This window comes from Engystomops pustulosus, chromosome 11, assembly GCF_040894005.1.
Source record: "Engystomops pustulosus chromosome 11, aEngPut4.maternal, whole genome shotgun sequence".
Taxonomy (NCBI): domain Eukaryota; kingdom Metazoa; phylum Chordata; class Amphibia; order Anura; family Leptodactylidae; genus Engystomops; species Engystomops pustulosus.
Window position 1 is genome coordinate 7,684,892 of NC_092421.1, and position 10,861 is coordinate 7,695,752.

A 10,861-nucleotide genomic window follows, 5' to 3' on the forward strand; every position below is an offset into this window, starting at 1 on the left:
ATCATATATAAGGCGCACCGGACTATAAGGATGAATGACCAGCAGGTGGCAGACCTGTGCACAGTACAAGGCAGCTGTTGTCTGTAAGTACGGTTCATATATAAGGCGCACCTGATTATAAGGATGAATGACCAGCAGGGGGCAGACCTGTGCACAGTACAAGGCAGCTGTTGTCTGTAAGTACGGATCATATATAAGGCGCACCGGACTATAAGGATGAATGACCAGCAGGTGGCAGACCTGTGCACAGTACAAGGCAGCTGTTGTCTGTAAGAACGGTTCATGTATAAGGCGCACTGGACTATAAGGCGCACCTGATTATAAGGATGAATGACCAGCAGGTGGCAGACCTGTGCACAGTACAAGGCAGCTGTTGTCTGTAAGTACGGTTCATATATAAGGCGCACCTGATTATAAGGATGAATGACCAGCAGGTGGCAGACCTGTGCACAGTACAAGGCAGCTGTTGTCTGTAAGAACGGTTCATGTATAAAGCGCACTGGACTATAAGGCGCACCTGATTATAAGGATGAATGACCAGCAGGTGGCAGACCTGTGCACAGTACAAGGCAGCTGTTGTCTGTAAGAACGGTTCATATATAAGGCGCACCGGACTATAAGGTGCAGCTGATTATAAGGATGAATGACCACCAGGGTGCAGACCTGTGCACAGTACAAGGCAGCTGTTGTCTGTAAGTACAGATCATATATAAGGCGCACCGGACTATAAGGATGAATGACCAGCAGGTGGCAGACCTGTGCACAGTACAAGGCAGCTGTTGTCTGTAAGTACGGTTCATATATAAGGCGCACCTGATTATAAGGATGAATGACCAGCAGGGGGCAGACCTGTGCACAGTACAAGGCAGCTGTTGTCTGTAAGTACGATTCATATATAAGGCGCACCTGATTATAAGGATGAATGACCAGCAGGTGGCAGACCTGTGCACAGTACAAGGCAGCTGTTGTCTGCAAGTACGGTTCATATATAAGGCGCACCGGACTATAAGGCGCACCTGATTATAAGGATGAATGACCAGCAGGTGGCAGACCTGTGCACAGTACAAGGCAGCTGTTGTCTGTAAGAACGGTTCATATATAAGGCGCACTGGACTATAAGGCGCACCTTTGATTTCTGAGAAAATCAAAAGATTTTTAGTGTGCCTTATAGTCCGAAAAATACGGTAGATATTCTTTATTTTTTTATATTCTTCAATAAGATGCCTTCTTTGACACCCTGGAATTAATATCAGGATATAGAAGTTACAAGGGGCTGAACATTCCAACAATTCAGAAGAGCAGATAATGGTAAATATTTGATACTTTGTGTAAGGACACATTGAGACGGCCGTGTCTCCGCCCGGACCAGAACCTGGGTGAGGACAGGGCTGGGAGGAGGAGAGGTGAGCGCTCCTCACTCCTCCTCCTACCATAGGAGCGGCAGCCTTCCGTGCGCACCGTGAGCGGGAGCCACACACCACGTCTATCGTGGTCAGACCACTGCCACAAATGAGCTCCAAGTTTTTGGCCGTAATGTTTAAAATGCTACACAGTACGAGGGGTGTGAATACTTTTCTAACCCGCTGTCTTGTGAAAGTTAGACACAGGAAACCTCCGTGTCCTGTGCATGCTGTACGTTATCTCTACCCCCACCTCCAGTCATTACCGGCGGGGGATGGTCCTGGCACATGGCCGCCCTCTGGAGACCATCATGCACATCACTCCTGCTCATCATCTCTGTTGCTGATTTTATATATTTCCTGTATCTGCAACATGTGAACACAGACGTAGGGAGGGTGGTTGTTGGGTTGTTGTGCACGAGCTCCTGATATCTCATATCATCACACACTCGGAGATGAACATTGCGTCTATCCTTTCCATGTGAGCACTGGGCAGCCTGTTGTCTGTCTGCACTGAGTACATGGTGTGAACGACTCCCAAGGGCGATGACCTTTGCTCACAGTTAGGATCACCCGTTCGCCCTCCTTCTCCAGCCTGGCTGTCAGGGAATGGCTCCCTGTGAAGGAGTGTGCAGCGGCAGAGCCTATAGGAGGGCAGAACGTACAGACACGACCCACCCTCCTATAGGTGGTAGTACATATAAAGCCGTGTGATGTGGCTGTGCTCGCCCCAGCTCTCACCCGTCTGCTGCCACCCTACAGCCACCACACCAGTAAGTGCGCTATCCTCTAGGCTTGTGTATTATGGCTATACTAATGCATATTATAGGTGGGGGTTGTACATTGTGCAACTTGGTGCAATGCTCTGCAGAAATTGTAACAGGGGAGGATTCAATGCACAGCAAGTTTTCGTGGAGAGGGTTCCTTATCTTCCTTCTCCCAGACCTTGTGTTAATGTAATGGGGTGCAGAGCCTTCCTTACCAGGATATGAGTTGGGTGGGGGGAGGCGACAGTCAGGACCCCATCAATCTGACACTTCTAATAGGAAAGAGACAGTGGGACAGTCCTGGCATTGTCTATGGGCTGTGAGCGTGGAAAGAGGAGCCACAAAGTTCCTGCAACTACACAAAGTCTTATCTGTCATCTGCATTAGCTCTGCCTTTTCTGCTGTTGGTCCCTGTTATCAGCCACTAGACCTAAGGAGAGGCAGACTATTGTGAAATCATCTGCGCTGTGAACATTGCGTCTCGTGTGCTTTGGGAAAATTGTGTGGCTCCTAAACCAGGATTTAGGGAATAAGGCAGACCACTGCTCGGGAAGTGACAAGCCACGTCAGGTGCCACTCAGCTTTCCCAAGCAGCTTCCACTAAGCAATGGAGGAGCTGAAATAACTTCTGGTGGACTTGAGACGTCCTCGTGTTATACCTCTGAATGTACATATTCATAGTATGGATGTTGCTGGCAGTCAGCCTTCTGGATAGGTTCTCGGGGTATGAAGGCTGGACGCCAATTACTAACCTAAAGCTTGGAGCTCCCCTTTAATTTTTCATTTATATCCAACAGACCCTCAAAAATGGCTCATCAGTTCCCAGCACTCACTACTGAGCAGAAGAAGGAGCTGGCGGAGATCGCTCAGCGTATTGTCAAAGATGGGCGAGGAATTTTGGCAGCAGATGAATCTGTGGGTAAGTATGTAGATTACACAAGTATATAGGTACACAAGGTATATAGTAATATATAATAATAGTAAGTATATAGGTACACAAGATGTATAGTAATATATAATAATAGTAAGTATATAGGTACACAAGGTATATAGTAATATATAATAATAGTAAGTATATAGGTACACAAGGTATATAGTAATATATAATAATAGTAAGTATATAGGTACACAAGGTATATAGTAATATATAATAATAGTAAGTATATAGGTACACAAGGTATATAGTAATATATAATAATAGTAAGTATATAGGTACACAAGGTATATAGTAATATATAATAATAGTAAGTATATAGGTACACAAGGTATATAGTAATATATAATAATAGTAAGTATATAGGTACACAAGAGAAATGTTACCAGTTCATAATCTTTCTTACCTGTCCATGACCCTTCCACCTTTGGTCACAGCTATGTATCTCCTCTTAAGTCCTTCAAAGGTTGTCCCCTCCAAATAAGATGGGACCAAACAGATCAACTGCCAGTTATGTGTTTTGTCAATTGCTGGCGTAGAAAAGCATCGGCCATGCTGAACGTCAATTCCCAATCCTTTGTTCTCAAAGTAAATAAACAGAAATGGACAGAAGTCTGGATGAGACGGATGGGGGTGGGGGGTCTGGAGGAGGAGGAGAACAGGGGAGACTGGAGGAGAACAGGGGAGACTGGCAGCAGCATCATCCCCTCTCATGTATATGTGACTTTTGGAGGACTAAAATTTGTCCAAACCGGCATCAAGCCCAAATCTGTGGGCACCTTAAGCTTCCAGATAAATAACAATAACCAACTTTCCTTCTCAGGGACCATGGGCAGCCGCTTAAAGCGCATCACAGTGGAGAATACGGAAGAGAACAGGCGCCAATTCCGTAATCTGCTCTTCACATCGGACCCCAAACTGAATGAGAGCATTGGTGGAGTCATTCTTTTCCATGAAACATTGTACCAGAAGTCCAACACTGGGGTCCTGTTCCCTAAGCTCCTGAAGGATCTTGGAATAGTCGTAGGGATCAAGGTGGGTTTGGCGCCTTCCCATTTCTGCTATAGAGCGGTCAGTGAGGTCAGCTTTCTGTGACGGTCTTCCTCTCTTACACAGGTAGATAAAGGCACCGCTCCTCTTGCTGGGACTGATGGAGAGACCACCACTCAAGGTCAGTATCTACCTCTCTAAGGACCTCCTCCGGGTCCTCACCAACCATCCTCCGTGCCCATTACAAACCCTTGACTCTTGCAATTTCAGGTCTGGATGGTCTTGGAGAGAGATGTGCTCAGTATAAGAAGGACGGCGCTGACTTTGCAAAGTGGAGATGTGTGCTGAAGATCTCAGCCCAGGCACCCTCAAGCCTTGCCATCAAAGAGAATGCCAATGTCTTGGCACGGTATGCCAGCATATGCCAACAGGTATCCATGTCATTTCTTACTTTGGTTTCTCTTCATCTTGTCGTCATATCTGTACCTCATCTGACAAAACATTGATAGATTTCTCTTTATGAACTCGGGCACTTCTGTACACAAGGGAAAGAGTTGATTGAGTGCCGAGAAGCTTCAGGGGACCTTCCCCGAAAGATAAAACGTGGCTCCAGACTCGGCTAACAAATATGATATAAAATGCACAGCTGTTAACCTGGAAACAGCGCCTCCCCTGCATGCAGGTTGTGTCTGATATTGCACTTGGGCTCAACTAAATTATACAGGACTGAGATGAAATATCTGTGCTGTGGTGCCATTTCTGGAAAAAAAAATCCTGTTGTGTTTTTCTACTTGGAGGCTACCAAGTCTACGCATCTGGGCAAATGCGGAATAACAGGCTGAAAGGTCATCATATTATGTGTCGTAAAGCCCAACAGTGCGTTCCGATTTTGTATTTAACCAGAAATGTCAAGTCAAATGCCACCATGTAGACGGACCCCTGCCTGTACGCCGTGTGTTTTACAAATTTCATCTTATTTTACAAGCCTCATTGATAAAGCGACCATGTTGTATCTCGCTGTTTGTGTCTCATTGATGGGATCGAGAAGAAGAGGAGGGTCCATTGTAAATCGGTTGCAACCAGTAGAGCATGCATCGGCTGTGCTGTTCATCTCTATGCAGCACTAACCCATCTCCATCAGCACCATAAACATGAACAAAGCAGCCAGCGCATGCACATTGCACCCCTGTCCTTGTGATCTATGGGGGTCCCGTCACTGATCACCCCCCCCCCCACCACCAATCAGCAATGTTATAACTGGAGAACCCCTTCAATTCAATCGACCAAACAAGACATTGCTAGATCTCTGCTGACAAATCCCTTCTAGAAGGGACGCCATGGCCCCATCTGCATTGTGCACATGATCTGGACAGTCCTGAGAGCCTGACACCAGGTCCCAGGGCCGAGGTCATTGGGTTCGGGTCTTTATTCTATGATCTTGTTTCTTACAGAATGGTCTGGTACCAATTGTCGAACCTGAAATTTTATCCGATGGCTCACATGATCTTCAGAGGTGCCAATACGAGACAGAACAGGTAGGTCTATCCTGGGGCCAGACGCTTTGTTTCCGCCAGGTTGGGCTTTGCAGTCCATGAACACCCTAGGTCCTGGGTTAATGTGTTTTTCACATGTTTAAACCTCTGATAATGGGAAGAGTCTGGGAATAATGCCAAGTGGAACTTGCACTGGCTGATTGTGTGTACAGATACAGATAGTACAGATGAGTGGTAGCCTCGTCTATGGAAGAATGGGGCACCGCACACTTGTCACACAGTAACTGCGCGCCCCCTTCTAGGGGTTTCCTGATGACAATGTTTTAGCTTTTGGGGGTTTTCTGATAATTTGTGGAGCCTTCAGGATTTACTACAACTGAAAACGTTATTCTCCTGCAGCGCCCCCACCGGGGATATGCAGTAGTACACAGAGACTCATGAGCTGGATAGGGAGAGTATACCCCAATAACTGGATGGGAAGAATACAGTAAATCTAGTTTGTATGTGAAATTGTCACCATATTTTTCCCACATACAGAGGTGACAGGTTCCATAGAGTCCTATTTACAAAATGCCACCCATTCTTTAGCTAAAAATGATTTCCCTTACATCCCCATAAATCAACTTTGTTATCTTACCTGGCATCCAGCCAGATCTAGGAGGAGTCAGAGAGTTAGTGGGTAAAGGACCTTAGATGACATCACCCTGGTCACATGACATGCAGTGCTGAATGGTAACGAGGTGGTCTGCGAAGAGTATCTTAAAAAGCATCTTAAAAATGAAAAGATGATGAATGTGTGCATGTACGTCTCTCGGCACAGGTCCTCTCTGCAGTGTACGCTGCCCTCATCCAACACCACGTGTATCTAGAGGGAACACTCTTAAAACCAAACATGGTCACAGGCGGACAGTCCTGTCCCCAAAAATTCACCCCAGAGCAGGTGGCTATGGCGACTGTTACAGCTCTGAGACGGACCGTTCCAGCCGCCGTGCCCGGTAATGAAGCCCTCTCCGTCTGTCACTTTACTGCTAGACTTCTTTCCAAATTCCATCTTTTTTTTCCTCTAAAAATAATAATGGATCAACCAATGTCTGATGTAGCAATCACTGTGGCGAATCCACACCAGGGCCCCCCCCACTTAGAGCTACGCCTCTCGATAAAAGGAAACCCCGATGATCAGCTGTCACTATAAAACCCCTTGAGTTTTCTTGCAGCGCCCCCACAGGGGTAATGAAGCACTACACTCTACACTACACTCTACTCTACACACTACACTGCACTCTACACTACACTACACTATACACTACACTGCACTCTACTCTACACTCTACACTCTACACTACACTCTACACTACACTCTACACTACACTCTACACTACACTCTACTCTACACTCTACTCTACACTCTACTCTACACTCTACACTACACTCTACACTACACTCTACACTACACTCTACACTACACTCTACACTACACTCTACACTACACTCTACACTACACTCTACACTCTACACTACACTCTACTCTATACACTGCACTCTACACTACATTACACTCTACTCTATACACTACACTACACTCTACTGTATACACTACACTCTACACTACACTCTACACTACACTCTACACTACACTCTACACTACACTCTACACTGCACTACACTCTACACTACACTCTACTCTATACACTGCACTCTACACTACATTACACTCTACTCTATACACTACACTACACTCTACTGTATACACTACACTCTACACTGCACTCTACTCTATACACTACACTACACTCTACACTACACTCTACTCTATACACTGCACTCTACTGTATACACTACACTACACTCTACTGTATACACTACACTACACTCTACTCTATACACTACCCTCCATTCCTCTCTCTGCTTATTATTCCATCTATTTCTCTTCCCTCTCATCTATAAAGCCATAAATCGTGTTTTTCTCATTGGCCATTATTTTCTTTTGGCTTTTTCTAGGTATTTGCTTCTTGTCTGGAGGTCAAAGTGAAGAGGAGGCGTCTCTCAACCTGAACGCCATGAACCGCTGTGACCTGCTCCGCCCCTGGCGTGTGTCCTTCTCCTACGGCCGCGCTCTGCAGGCTTCATCGCTCTCTGCCTGGCTCGGGAAGACGGAAAACGAGAAAGCAGCCCAGGAAGCTTTCCTTAAGAGGGCCAAGGTTAGTTCCGCTTTCTGGTCTTTGTGTGTTTACGTGGAAAACGTTCTCTTTTGCAACCTTAACCCCTTCCCACCGATCCCGCTTTTTGGATTTGCATTTCTATTTCTTGCGCTACTTTAAAAAAAAAAATAATATATATTTCTGAGCTTTAGAGCTTATATTTTGCTTAAAAATGATTGTAATTCCTAGTGATGTCATGTGATATTCCATGCAGGGGTAATGAGAAGTAAGAAAAAAATTCCAAACGCTGTGGAATTTGACAAAAAAAAACAAAACGCATTTGCGCCATTTTCCGGAGTGCTCTGTTTTTATGGGTTTCACTGTTCGCTCCAAATGACACCTCCCCTGTATTCTGTCCATCTGTACGATCACAGGAACACAAAATTTATTCAGGTTTTATTGGGTTAAATAGATTAAAAAAATTAAACCGTTGAAAAACTAATTTTTTTTATTTCGTCCTGTTCTGACAAACTATTTGAACTTTTTAATACTTCGTGTACGGACCTGTGTAAGGTGCCAGTTTTTGCCTGGAGGGTGATGACATTTTCATTACTTTTTTGGACTGTGCAACCTTTAAATTTTTACGAGTTGCAAAATGGCAAAAAAAAAAAAAGTGGCGTTTTCACAGCCGGGAATAACAGTTTTATATATTGATAGATTGGGACATTTAGGAGCCTTGTTTATGGTTTTATTTGTAAATTTTTATAGGAAGGGGATGATTTGAACTTTTATTTATTTTTTTTCCAATATTTTTAAACCCACTAGGGCAGTGATGGTGAACCTTTTAGAGATCGAGTGCCCAAACTAGAACCAAACCTACTTATTTAAATACAAAGTGCCAACATAGCCATTTAAGTGGTAACATGTTGCTACCTGTTTTGTCAAGGCTTTTAATTGTATCAGCATCCTGATGACACCGAAACAGTTGCAAGAAAGAGGAGAAATCCAGATTATCATTGTAGCTTCCTTCCAGGGTCCCCTGAGCAGGAAGAATTGCAGGGCCCAGAGCAGGAGCTACAATAATAATACAGCCTTGTTTGCACCTCCTTGCATCTCCTGTAGTCCCCCATGCTGCACCAGGATGTGTGCACATAGCCTTGGTCACAGCATGTCCTGGGTGGCCAGGGACTGCAAGAGGAGGTTTTGAGTCCTGTCTGGGATGATGGCCTGGGTGCCCACAGAGAGTGCTCAGAGTGCCACCTCTGGCACCCGTGCCATAGGTTCGCCACCACTGCACTAGGGTAATTTAACCCTAGGGGGTCTGACCACTCCTCCCATACCATACTTCAGTATTGCAGTATATGGAGCATTTGCTTTCCATCTGGTCACTGGCACACCATTACAGATCTTGGTGAATGACAGTTCATGGAGCCTTACAAAGACTCCAGACTGGAATGGGAATGGACTGTCGTTGACATCACTAGGAATATTGTTGGCACCGATCGTAAAAGTTACTGGTTAGAGTTTGCAGAAATATGTCTTCTCGATACTCATCACCACGTTATGGGACCCCCAATCCTCTATATTCTTTAGGGGTTGCCTGAGGCAAACCCTTGGTAATACCAGATTTGATTGTCGGGATCATAATTATGGTGGAAAGATGTCCTCTACGTGATGACCTCCGCACCCTCTGACCTGTATAGTGATGATTCAGCCTCTTATGGATCGGGAGAGACCAGCATAATTTTTGTGTTACAGTCAGGTTCTGCATTACAGATGATGTTTTGTTGTGTGTCTTCCAGATTAATGGTTTGGCATCTCTGGGAAAATACGTTCCATCTGGATCTTCTGACGCGGCCTCCTCGCAGTCTCTTTTCCAGGCGAGCTACACCTATTAAACCAGGGAATTTCTCCGTACGCTGAGCCATTAGTACAGGTTTTCCGATTGATTGCAGTAGTAATATTTTGGTGGTATGTCCTAAGCGTGAGGTTACCTAGGAGTCATCTTCTAAGGTGCTTGGTGATGCTGGCAGCACCCTGATCGGGGAGAGGGAATGTCCGATTCTGCACTGGAGCTCAGGATACTGTATATCACAACATCACAGACTTTTGCTGCTTTTTACAGAATGACCAAAATAAATGGGGAACGTGATGGCAATAAACACTTTCTGTAAAAAATTGACCTGGTGTGAGCGTCTCCTTAATATTATATTGTTATATTCCAACATTTCATCTTTAGGCAAAAACGGCACTAGGAGATGTCGCGGCGCCGTACACTGGTAATGGGAAAAGGCAGCGCCTCGGATCACCCCCCTCATGAATATGCCGGACCACTTACAGCGCGGTCCGGCGTTCCTATTGTACAGCACAGGTTTCCGATAATGCTAGCAGCAAATCTTTCTCAATCCACTCCCCCCTCTAATCCCCTTTACATCAGTACCTCACCCTGGTCACTCTCTTCTTCCTCCCACATAGGAAGACGTGTCCGGGCTCCTCTCCGCTGCTCGCCCCACTACCTGCATCAGTGACCCCATCCTCTCACATCTGGTACATTCTCTCTCCCCTGCAGTCACTTCTCACCTCACTAACATCTTCCTCTCTCTCTCCTCTGGTGATGTGTCCCTCTTCTTTCATGCATGCTATTGTCACCCCATTACTAAAGAAACCTTCCCTGGACCCATTCAAAGCTATAACTACAGACTAGTCTCTAACCTCCCTGTCATCTCCTGGAACGCCTGGTTTATTCTCTATAACCCGCTATCTCTCCGCTAACTCCCTTCTTGAGCCCCTGCAATCTCTACAGTCACATTCACTTTGGACTTTGTATAGAACATGCGGCTGATGACTGGTTCAAGCATCAGCATCTTTATTTATTACATTATTTTATTCTGTTCCCTTATAAAGAACCTGGACCATTATACAAGCTCCTATACATCTGATGTTACACCCCTCATCCTCATAGACTGTAAGCTCTTGTGTCTCCCCCACATCCTCATAGACTGTAAGCTCTTGTGTCACCCCCTCATCCTCATAGACAGTAAGATCTTGTGTCTCCCCCTCATCCTCATAGACTGTAAGCTCTTGTGTCACCCCCTCATCCTCATAGACTGTAAGCTCTTGTGTCTCCCCCTCATCCTCA

At 45.4% G+C, this 10,861-nt stretch overlaps 1 protein-coding gene across 1 annotated transcript; it reads left to right on the forward strand.

Moving 5' to 3' along the window:
* The first annotated feature begins 2,018 nt into the window (after nucleotides 1-2,018).
* Nucleotides 2,019-9,904, forward strand: ALDOB (aldolase, fructose-bisphosphate B). Its single transcript, XM_072131367.1, has 9 exons — nucleotides 2,019-2,173; nucleotides 2,965-3,086; nucleotides 3,925-4,136; nucleotides 4,218-4,272; nucleotides 4,362-4,522; nucleotides 5,543-5,626; nucleotides 6,405-6,579; nucleotides 7,583-7,782; nucleotides 9,525-9,904. The coding sequence occupies exons 2-9, from the start codon at nucleotides 2,975-2,977 to the stop codon at nucleotides 9,618-9,620; spliced, it is 1,095 nt and encodes a 364-aa protein (XP_071987468.1). The 5' UTR covers nucleotides 2,019-2,173; nucleotides 2,965-2,974; the 3' UTR covers nucleotides 9,621-9,904.
* Nucleotides 9,905-10,861: the final 957 nt, after the last annotated feature.

What these genes read in the sequence shown, in the direction of transcription:
- ALDOB (XM_072131367.1), top strand. Translation starts at nt 2,975, where the DNA reads ATGGCTCATCAGTTCCCAGCACTCACTACTGAGCAGAAGAAGGAGCTG. An exon ending in ATGCCAGCATATGCCAACAG is followed by an intron (nt 4,523 to 5,542) that starts GTATCCATGTCA and finishes TGTTTCTTACAG; the next exon opens with AATGGTCTGGTACCAATTGT. An exon ending in CGTTCCAGCCGCCGTGCCCG is followed by an intron (nt 6,580 to 7,582) that starts GTAATGAAGCCC and finishes GGCTTTTTCTAG; the next exon opens with GTATTTGCTTCTTGTCTGGA.